Source organism: Drosophila teissieri, chromosome 3L (assembly GCF_016746235.2).
Source record: "Drosophila teissieri strain GT53w chromosome 3L, Prin_Dtei_1.1, whole genome shotgun sequence".
NCBI lineage: Eukaryota > Metazoa > Arthropoda > Insecta > Diptera > Drosophilidae > Drosophila > Drosophila teissieri.
This window is the reverse complement of record NC_053031.1, coordinates 12,613,486-12,623,652: the sequence shown is the minus strand read 5'-3', so window position 1 is coordinate 12,623,652 and position 10,167 is coordinate 12,613,486. Positions and strand designations below refer to the sequence as shown.

Here is a 10,167-nt window from a genome sequence, read left to right as displayed (position 1 = left end):
TTAAATTGTTTTATATTTAAATACAAAAATTCAAACAGAAAACTTATTTTTGAAAGGTTAAGAAAAGGGTTTTTGAAAAATTTATTTTTTCTAAATGAATATACAATTTTTGGTGAGCAGTTAATATTCCTCGGCAACTACAATATTTGTAAATGATCCCCAACACTTAACCATTAGTTGACAACTTGGCATAAATATTTATTTAAATACATATACATATATTTCAATGTTTTCATTAGTAGTATATGGGCAAAATGTTAGGTGCGTTTGCGTTTAGCTGCATCTGGGCGTGCACTGTAAATTCTCGGTTATTAGTTGTCGTTCCTACCGTAAAATGTTCGCATAGTTTTCAATTTCCTCTTCAGCAATCTGGTTACTTCTCTTGTTATTTTTCCGGTTTCTCTTGCCGTTATTTTTGTTTCTTTTTTTCGGTTTTTTTCAAGTGTATAACTACAATAAAAATATATATATTTATATATAATATATGTATATATTTTTTAGGTGGTGCAATGTGCAAAAACCTGCTGTGCAGTGCATCAATATCATTATTTCAATATATAGTTGCTTTCATTTGTGTTGATTTTGCATGAACAATTTGTCGTTAATGTTATATTAATATATGTATACGAATTGCATTTGTATAACAATTAAAATGGAACAACGTCGATAAAGGAAGTGCACATTGAGTTCCGAGTGAGTTAGATTTAATAAAATGACACTTAGAAATCGAAAATTGCTTGCAGAATCGAGTTACGAATACGAAACACACTTAGAAATACAAGAGCTAAAAAATTGCATATGGCATATCCTATAATTCAGTAATGCTCTGCGAGATTTGCGTGACTCCATTTGGTGGGCAAAACTAAAACTGGGAAACTAATCGAGCCGCCGACTGCCATCGTAGGCCCGCAACTAACTACGTAACTTTAAAGCAAAACTAAATTAAAATTAAACGTAATAAGTAAAAAAATAAACAAATTCTTGGAAAGCTGTGCTATGGCTCTTTGCTAGCTCACCGATAAGCTTGGCTTATATCAATTTACTTTTGGCTTAACAATTTTCTGTAAGGCTGCTGTTGGTTTTGTTATCCATCCCCATCGTTTTCTCATTCCAATCCAAATCCTATCCACCTATTTCCGTTCTCATCGCTCTAGTTTCGGTTGAAAGTAAAGGGTTCTCTGTGGGCTTTTCGGTTGGCAAAGGGTAACATAAATCTCAGAATATCTTCAACTTCAGTTTCAGCTTGTGCAGGAAACGCAACAGGGGCGCACTGAGGCACGCAGGCGTCGGCTGGCTGCTGGCCTGCTGCTGTCTCGGATTGGCGGCAAAAGAGGCACTGCCGTTCGCAATTCACGACTGCTCCCTCTTTTGCCTCTTTGGCTGCTAATTGCAATTGAGCGTGTTCTGGTTGGGGCTGCTGCGTGAGACGTTGTTGTGATTGATCTGGTTCGACTGCGTGATGCTGGCGCTATCGCTCGTCTTCCACGACAGCAGCTTGTTGAGGAGGCGGTCCATGTACGGATTGCTACCCAGACGAGCCACCTGTGTGGGTTGAGAGTTTTATTAGTTGGTGATACATGCGGCCAGTGATGGGAAATCATCATAAATTGAATCCTGAATCGGCTTCCAAGCAACTTCTGTTGCCCTTACTTGTCCTTAAATACTAACCTCCGCACGCGCCTCCGCGTCGAGCGTCTCCAGAACCTTGCGTGTATACTGAAAGCTGCCCAGCTTTTCCAGCAAGGTGATGCAGTACTTCTTGACCTCAATGTCGTGCGTGCGCTGGCGTAATATGTCTGTGGATATAGCACAATAAGTCCCAGCTTAATGGGTGAAAAGCCTTTGGGTGAGGTCAAAGCGTTGGACTTACGTAAAACCTGTTTATCCTGCTTCTGGGTGCGAACCGCATGGATTACTGGGAAGCCGAACTTGCCCTCCGTTAAGTCCTCGGCGAAGCTCTTGTTCTCCGTGTACTACAGAGAAGTGTCATCAATGATTAACCGATTTATGCATATTGCCACCATCCACATTCACTCACCTCTTTCAGACTCAGATTGCAGTAATCGTCGCGTATCTGAAAGTACAGGCCCAATATAGCCGTCAACTTTGAATAGTCCTCCTTGTTGGTGCTGAACAGCTGCATCAGGCGAATGGCCAGCATGAAGAGGCCGCCAGTCTTGCGCACAGTCATCAGCTTGTAATCCGACTCCGAGGGACACGTGAAGCTGTCGCGCCAATAGATCTCCATGCCCTGTCCGCGGTGCAGCTCCAGCAACTGTTCGGTGTACACCTTGGTGGCCTGCAAGCGAAATGCGAATTACTTTTAGCTTCACAATGTCGTTTGGTGCCTCGATTTCGTCCGTACCTCCGGGTGATCCAGCTGCTGCACCTTCTCCAGCGCCAGGAACAGTGCGTAGTTGGCCGCATTTATGGTGCTGGCCACGCCGTAAATGGAATGCGCCACGGGCACACCTCTGCGAAGGATCGAATTGTCTTCAATATCATCAATGCTGTAAGTTAGTATCAAGAACACATATGTATATAGTAGCCGTGAGTTAATTGTGTAAGGGGCAGTTATGTACTTCTATTCTAACTTTAAATAATTTCAAGCACATCATTTACTTCAATACAGATACTACAGATTCACTAGATACAGATTTACATATCTAACTAACAAGCAACTTTGACAAGCAACTTTAACAAAAATTCTGACCAGTTTAGTTGCCGAAATGACCAACTTGGCTGTGGAAATATTTGCTCAAGCAAGTGGAAATATGTTCTTCGTATTAATATCCGATAATTTACTAATCAGCAGATGTTTTTGTAAACCTATTAATACCGAATTGCACTACACGAACACGTACTGAATAGAAAACTATGGGTTTTTAAATAGAATTTCACAATTGAAGCGTGTATCAAGCGAAGGGAGCCTCCAGTCCATGTGTCCACCAACCAGCCACATGCATATTTATAAACATACGGTGGCGCCCCCCATTCCGTTCCATTCCATTCATAATGGATGTGTAAATTTAAGCCTCGCTTAAAGGCCGCCATCGCTTCAATAACTACGATGCCCGGCGGGTAAGACGAGCTGGGCAGCCCAACATTTGCGTAATTAAAAAATGTTTGCGCTCCGCCAAAGCTGGCAAAGTCATTGGTAGGGAATATGGTTTGGATGGTTTGGATGGTAGGGATGGTATGGGGCGGGATTGGACGGCATGGCATGGCATGAAGGCGTGGGCGTTGAAGCGACAACGCACAAAGGGGCCGGGATGTGGAAAGGATGGAATGGGGCTAGGGTGCAAAGGAGGCTGGATGGTGTTGGGGAAAATGAGGAAAATGGGGAAAATGGGAAAAATGGTCGGGTGGGCGTGCTGCTGCTGCCGCTGCGTGGCAAGAGTTGTGACAATGCCTGTCGACTGGCGACGGCCTGACTAACTGACAATGGGCATAAGTGCATGAATGACGAACAGACGGACGGGTGGACGGGTCGGGGCACTATGGCCACTGACTGCTGCGACTGCTGGCGTCGTTGTAGAACTAGGTTTTTGCCAATATGAAAATGCATTACTAAAAAGGCAAAAACACCAGGAACGCCAAGAACACCAAGTACACCAAGAACATGCAGGCCACTTGCTGGCAATGAGAATGCTGTCGAGGAACAATGCTGGGGATTTTAAGCAGAATTAAGGCCAGTTCGGAGTGTTTGCCTGTGAATGGATGGCGGCGACAGGTGGCCGGAGGCAAGACGGGATTAGCTCGAAAGCGACATGAATACTTCCTTAGCTGCTGCTACTGCTGCTGCCTGAAGATAGGCGAAAATCCCTGGACACTTCGAGTCGGTTTACTGTCTTCAATTGAAAAGCGGCAGACACTTCAATTGGCTGAGTTCAAAGTTTAATTGCGACGTTTTGTTGCCAAGCCATTTTGTTCATCGCTTTTTCCCCACGGAGGTCGCCCGGAGAAAAATCTAAATAATTTATGCCATTTCGTATTCCACATTCGAGTGCAAAGAAATTCAATTGTAAACAGAAAAACCTGCGGGCTCATGATGAAATTTGGAAATTGATTTGAGGCCAGCGCACAACGCTCTGGCCAAATAACCCACAAAATGTGCGAGAATATACATATGGTCAAATCCAATTGGGTAAAAGGGGAGTGAGGATGATTCACCGTCCAAATGATAAAGCAAACTTCTATACAGCATATGCGCTATATATGGAAACGAACTGCTGATGATGATAAGAACTTCTCCAACGAGCATATGGCAGCATTTCTATACTTTTTTTTTTGGAGCGTGGAGTCTCTACTTTTCATCACTTGCCCAAAGAACTTTACGCTCGATTGGGCATTTAACTGGAATCCATCTAAACCAAAGCAAATAAGCCAAATGTATACAAATACAGACTCTGCAAGTGTGAATTGAGATAAAACATGCAGGAGAAGTGGTTAAAACGGGGTGGGGGTCAAACGTTCGGGTGTTTTGGGGGGCACAAAAAAAACAAAAACAAAGCGTAAACAAAGCCAGATAATGGAGAGCAGAAACAAAGAGGGAAGGCAAAGGTCAAAACGAAAAAGTAAAGCACGCCAAGCATGATTAGTTGGCTGGCAATAAATCGACAGGTATTTAAATACGTTCATAAAACTAGCACAGATTTTATATGGATTCCAAACGACACGTGTGTTTAGTGAGTCTACAAGAGTATGTTGATTTCTTAGTAAAGTATTTTGTTTATATTGTAATGCAAGTTAGTCAGCACATTATTTTGGGTTTTTCCTAGAAAGTATATATATCGTATAATCTTCTATATCAAAAAACGGCATTGTTCTGTAGTATCATGCTGATATATTGGCGTGCAGCTTAGGGCCTATTAATCTGACCGCAGCTGTATACTATATATAATTGATATACTCACAGTAAACTGGAATTGTGCAGCATCTGCACAATGTCTCCGATCTGCGCCAACTTTTCGCCCGGTATGAGCAACCAGTGATTGAAGGCCAAGGCCAACTCGGAGCGGAATTGTTTGCCAGGAATCTGTTGTATGTATGTGAAGGGCTGCAGCAGAATCTGGATAGCGTTTGCGTGCGTGGGCCACATGTAAATAAGAGCCGAAAATGAAGTGGGACGAAAAGAAGCAGAAGCAGAAGCAAAAGGAGGAAGGCCAAAAAAGCTGGTTAGTTGGTGGGTGTCACTTTCAAATGTCAAAGTTCATCATGGGGTCCGGAAGGATTAAGCCGTGGGATAAGTACCTCATCCTGCTCCTTTTGCGTTGATTTATCTTTGGTCTTCTGTAATATGCTGTTCAGTTCTTCCATTGTTGTTGTTGTTGCTGCTGCTCCGCTGTGGCCTTGCGTGTGTGCTTTTGTTGTTTTGATTGCGCGGGGGTGGAGGGCGGGGGGTGCACTGCGGTGTGGGGCGTGCTTTTTGTTTACCGCTTGGCTTCGCGACACGCGTGACTAGAATTGTTGGCCGCCGTTTCGTCAACTCGTCGCTTCCACTTGGTTTTCGCGTTATCCGCACGACTTCAAGGCAATTACACCACGGAAAGACCAAAAACAGACTGTTATTGAAGTTCTTTCGCGGCCTGCATATTAGAGACGGTCGCAAATCGATGCTTCTATCGATAAGGTGGGGAGGGCTTTTTGTTTTGCGGTATCATCGATATTCCAAAAGATGAGCAGTCTAGCTAAGTAATATAATCGGAAAGTAGCCAAAAATTAAAAATTGACCCAACTCGTCCAATTGTTAAATAAATACAACAAATTATTTTAGGCAGATTAACACGTTGTAATTATGAACTTTTTAAATTGATCTCATTTTAATTTAAATCGCCTATAACTGACCTGTAACTTAGTAGCCAGAAAATATGCGCAGTATTGGCTCTCTCGCCTAATATCGATTACTCGACGTGCTGCACTTGCCATCCCTATTTCAATTGGGTTGCTTGCGTGGAAAATAGCTTTCTAGCTCACTTTTTGTAAATTACACACGAATTGCAATAAACTAACAAGGAATTCCCTGCAATAATGGCGGCAGCAGCTCCCGTGATAAACAACTGGAATCCGAGCATGAAGCACAGCGATATGGAGCGGTAGGAACCAGACACAGGCCACAAAAACAAAGTTCGATCTCACATGTTACTCTTATTGTTGTTATCACAGATGGATTTGCATATATCCCGCATACATCAACAGCAAAAGGACACGCCAGGAGGGCCGTCGGCTGCCCAAGGAGAACTGTGTAGACAATCCCACCTACATTGAGATCCGGGACGTGCTGTCCGTGTCCAACTTGCCGTTCCTCATGGAGAACAAGAAGTACTCTCGCGAGAACAGCAGCGAGCTCGAGTTCCGTGGTCGTGTGCGCGTCCAGCTGCGTAATGTTGATGGCACTTTGTACAACGGTGATTTCCCGACGCGCGAGTCCATCATGCAGCATATCGCCAGCAAGATACCGCAGCTGAAGACGCGACAGAACAAATCCGGCGAGTCGTACCATCAGCAGTCGCAGCAACAGTCGAATGCATCCGGATCCGGAGGTGGTGGTGGCGGTGGCAAGAAGGGAAAGGGCAAGCGCCGCTAATGACTTCAGTGGCAAATCGTTGTTTTGGTTTCTTTTGTAATAAACGGTGTAAACAAAGATTTGTGTGTTCTGGGCCAAGTTCAAGTGCGGGAATTCGGCCTTCGCACGCCGAAGTGTGCCAAAAAAAAGCAACACAAAGAACTAAATTAGGGAACCCAATTGGTAAATGTCTCAAGATCACACGAAGTCAGCATAAATTCCGGCGAACTGAAAGCTAGAATCAACTGTCAGTCACGAACATCTACGATTTCACCTGGTCAGCGTTATAAAATCGGTTGCGCATCGCAAATGGCCACACAGTTTGAACTGGAGCACCCACAATGATGACGGAAAAGATACGGAAGAGCAGCCTCTGTGGCTATACGGTGATACTTCTACTGGCGGCTATTCAGTTCCAAGCAAGTGTAGTGTGCAGCACGACGACCAAACCGCCGTCAACAGTGGCCACCTCCACAAAATCTAGTCGCAATGTGAATCCCCTCACGGAGTCCAAACTCGAGAAGAATTGCAAGGCGCTGTGTGAGCATTGCGGCTGTTTGGGTTTCTACTGCGGCGAGGAGTGCCTATGCGAGTGTAATGACGACCACTCCGATACCGAGTGCATCCGCACCATGCAGATGAATGCGAAGACGTTGAATATGCCATTCGAAATACTCATCCAGGGACCGAGCAGCAATCGCTTTGTGCGCAACGCCCAGCAGTTCGAGCAGAAGCGGGATCTGGTGGCCAGGAGCGCCTCCGCTTCGGATCAGCCGCCTCGGAATCGTCGCTCAAACATAACCATCTATAAGCCCTCCGCCAAGTCGGTCATTCAACGTACTGCTAATGCGTTGGAAACGCCATCCAAGGCTACGGAACAGATTAGGCACAAGAGGTCCGTCGAGCACCTGGAGTGGTTCAATGATTTTGCAGGTTCCTTGGTACGTCCCTCGCCCTTGGGCACTAGAGCCCAAAAGCAGCAGCGTGCAGCGGCCAAGCCATCGGCATTCAAGCGTCAGACTGAGTTGGATGAGCCGGCTCGTCGGGAACCATGGTTCCTGGAGCAGGCTGCGGCGCGACTCACTCGCCCCGCTCCCCTTAAGAAGGAGCAGCTTTCCCGGAAGAACAAGAAGAGTCCCTTGTTCCGAAAGAGCCCGAAGAGCAAGGCGTCCAAGGAGCAGTCGCGCAAAGAACCGGAGCGAGAGATTCGGCCACTTCGCGATGCCCTGCAGGTGGTGGAGCGCATACCCAGGGTGCTCCAGGATACTGTCAGTCATCTGTCCTCCGATCCACGCACAGGAGATGTCTTCAGCCTGAATATGCGAAACGAGGAAGTGCCGGCTGAGAAACGAGGAAAGGATCGCCAGGCTGAGGAGCGTGCGCCTCGCAGACCCACTCCTGCCTTCCGTGGTTTCCGACGTAATGAGATCATCCCCGAAGCCGTGACCCTTGCTGCCCCAATGGACCTTGCCCCACGCGCTCCACTTCCCGTCCAGCGTCCAGGTGGTCTTCTGCTGCCCTGGCTGAGGCAGCGGCGACTGATGCGCTTGCAGCAGGCACAGGGGAATCTGTAGAGGCACTCCACTGGCTAGACCACTAAACAATTTATTTTCATTTCTTTTATTTTATTCCTTTGTTGTATATTTATAAGGCGTTTTGGGCTCTCAAAAAATATCGTTTTAAAGTAAAATATAGAATCTCAAAGAAGCCGTTTCCTAATCCTTTCGAAAAAGTCCATAGATTGTGTATTAATTACAAGTTACAATACTATGATTACGACATATACTCTGAATAGATAGCACTTACGATTTATCTTATAGATTCTATAGCCACCTGAGCATCTCAGTAGCATACTTTCGGGCGCGGGCGTTTTCTGCCGCGGCCTCCTCTCTCTGGTCAGCTCCATGTCGCTCTGTGGCGACGCGTCGTCTGGTTTGTTGGCAACAGGCGCTGCCGCGTCTTCAGTTCACTCCTACGCGACCATTCATCTGCAGTGGTTGTCGCTGTTCCGCTGCAACAGGTAGTCGGAACCACTGAACCACCGAGCTCGATTGGGAAAAGGTGCATTACCCGCTGGAAGCCCCACAAAGGGATTGTCCTACAGATATGTGTAGTTTTGCCTTAAAAATTCGACGCAATTAATGTCATATGTATATAAAAAAATGTAGGGAATCAGTTTTAATATTATGTGTTATCAACTAAACAAAGCAAATAAACACCAAATGTATTTAGAATTTAATTTCCTTAGCAGTGTTAATAAATTGGAATCACATTTTAAGCAGATATTTCCCCATCTTGAATTAAAAGGGAAGTGGAACATTTCGTTGATTACTTAATATATAAAATACAGATATGTGGATACCCCTTGATAAAACCTTGTACGTTAATACATTAACATTAATATGTATGCTTTATATAGTTTCTTCGTCCTCTAACTTGACACAGATCCGTTCTGAGCCATCAGTTTCAAAATCTGGGGTTATTAATTCGCTTGAATAAAAGCGCTCGGCATGGTGATCCTTTAGGTGCTTCTCCAGATGGGATTCGTTTGAAAAAGCTATGGGGCAATACAGGCACAGGCGCTGTTGATGCACACGCATTTCGTTGCGCTTCAGCATTCCAGCTCTTCGTCGAGATATCTTCCACCGTGGAGTGGGTGAGTAGCTAAACTCGAAGTTATGCTCGCTCTTGGAGGTGGTGGGTTTCGCTGACTCCAGTTCTGGTATGCTTTCGCCCTTTTGCAGTCTGAGGTGGCTTCTGTGAAGTGTAACAAGCCAGTTTTATCTATTTTGTAAAGTCACCTAGTCCTTAATATAGTTCCTATATCTATTTATATATTTATATTCGATTTTATACTATGCTTACTTTAAGTGTACGACAAGCAACGACTTGTAACGGAACTTTCGAGGACAAATTTTGCAAGAGAATCGATCGGCTTGGATGTCCCTGCAAGTGTGAGATGAAAACTCTTCGATGGGAAAGGCCTCCAAGCACTTAGAACACATTTTTGGTGGGCCTGCCAAGTGGTAGCTGATCTCATCCTTCTCTTGGGCAGCGTTGATGCCCATGCAGGTATGTTTGGAGAACCCTTCGCTAGGAAAGGCTTTCCAGCATATTGAGCACAGTTTTGGCGGACCAGCCAATTGATAGCTTATCTCCTCCTGGATTTCTGTATTGTGCTCTTTCTCATCCTGATCCTCCAGGGCGAACTGATCCTTAGCTTGGTTATTTGCCTCTAGCATAACCACTGTAAGATGGGATGGCTAGCAATTTGAAACTCTTTGTTCCTGTTTTTCAGCTTACCCTCATATAAACCAGTCTGGGGATAAGATAAATCTGTGGTATCTTCCGCTTTTACGGAAATCGGGAATCGATCATTTATATGTTCTGCGTTCTTTATCTTTAGTTCGTTTGAATCTCCAGTGTCTGGCTCACGTTTGACAGTATTTTGAAAAAGCGGCTTTGTTTGCTTTGTCTTTCTGCATTTTCTTCCCATGTTCAAGAACCTCCAAATCTTCTATATAAGCTTGTATTATTTATTATTACTACAATTATTTGAGCTTCTTTGCACAGCTGATCAGTTACTGCTTTTAAGGTGACCA

The 10,167-nt window shown here is 44.9% G+C and overlaps 4 protein-coding genes across 6 annotated transcripts; 2 read left to right on the top strand and 2 right to left on the bottom strand.

The window, feature by feature from the left end:
* Nucleotides 1-173: 173 nt before the first annotated feature.
* LOC122616326 (geranylgeranyl pyrophosphate synthase) lies at nt 174-5,611 on the bottom strand. 3 transcript variants are annotated; one of them, XR_006325908.1, is made up of 8 exons: nt 5,254-5,610; nt 4,917-5,071; nt 2,366-2,510; nt 2,039-2,299; nt 1,871-1,973; nt 1,669-1,796; nt 1,044-1,542; nt 174-450 (listed from the first exon to the last, which is right to left on the bottom strand). XR_006325908.1 is itself a non-coding variant. In XM_043791740.1 (7 exons), exons 1-7 carry the CDS (start codon nt 5,317-5,319, stop codon nt 1,384-1,386), a joined length of 981 nt encoding a protein of 326 aa, XP_043647675.1. In that variant the 5' UTR covers nt 5,320-5,611; the 3' UTR covers nt 174-1,383. The 3 variants fall into 3 exon arrangements, 2 of the variants coding, with proteins under 2 accessions (XP_043647675.1, XP_043647673.1); XM_043791740.1 differs by having other exon boundaries at nt 174-1,542; nt 2,366-2,474; nt 5,254-5,611; XM_043791738.1 differs by having other exon boundaries at nt 174-1,542.
* Nucleotides 5,612-5,913: 302 nt separating this feature from the next.
* On the top strand, nt 5,914-6,643 carry LOC122616329 (signal recognition particle 19 kDa protein). The gene is made up of 2 exons (XM_043791743.1): nt 5,914-6,095; nt 6,166-6,643. The coding sequence occupies exons 1-2, from the start codon at nt 6,031-6,033 to the stop codon at nt 6,584-6,586; spliced, it is 486 nt and encodes a 161-aa protein (XP_043647678.1). The 5' UTR covers nt 5,914-6,030; the 3' UTR covers nt 6,587-6,643.
* Nucleotides 6,644-6,822: 179 nt separating this feature from the next.
* On the top strand, nt 6,823-8,300 carry LOC122616325. Its single transcript, XM_043791737.1, has one exon. It carries the CDS (start codon nt 6,907-6,909, stop codon nt 8,137-8,139), a length of 1,233 nt encoding a protein of 410 aa, XP_043647672.1. The 5' UTR covers nt 6,823-6,906; the 3' UTR covers nt 8,140-8,300.
* A 437-nt stretch (nt 8,301-8,737) lies between these two features.
* Nucleotides 8,738-10,167, bottom strand: LOC122616327 (zinc finger protein 888-like). Its single transcript, XM_043791741.1, has 3 exons — nt 9,869-10,167; nt 9,431-9,812; nt 8,738-9,322 (listed from the first exon to the last, which is right to left on the bottom strand). Exons 1-3 carry the CDS (start codon nt 10,059-10,061, stop codon nt 8,977-8,979), a joined length of 921 nt encoding a protein of 306 aa, XP_043647676.1. The 5' UTR covers nt 10,062-10,167; the 3' UTR covers nt 8,738-8,976.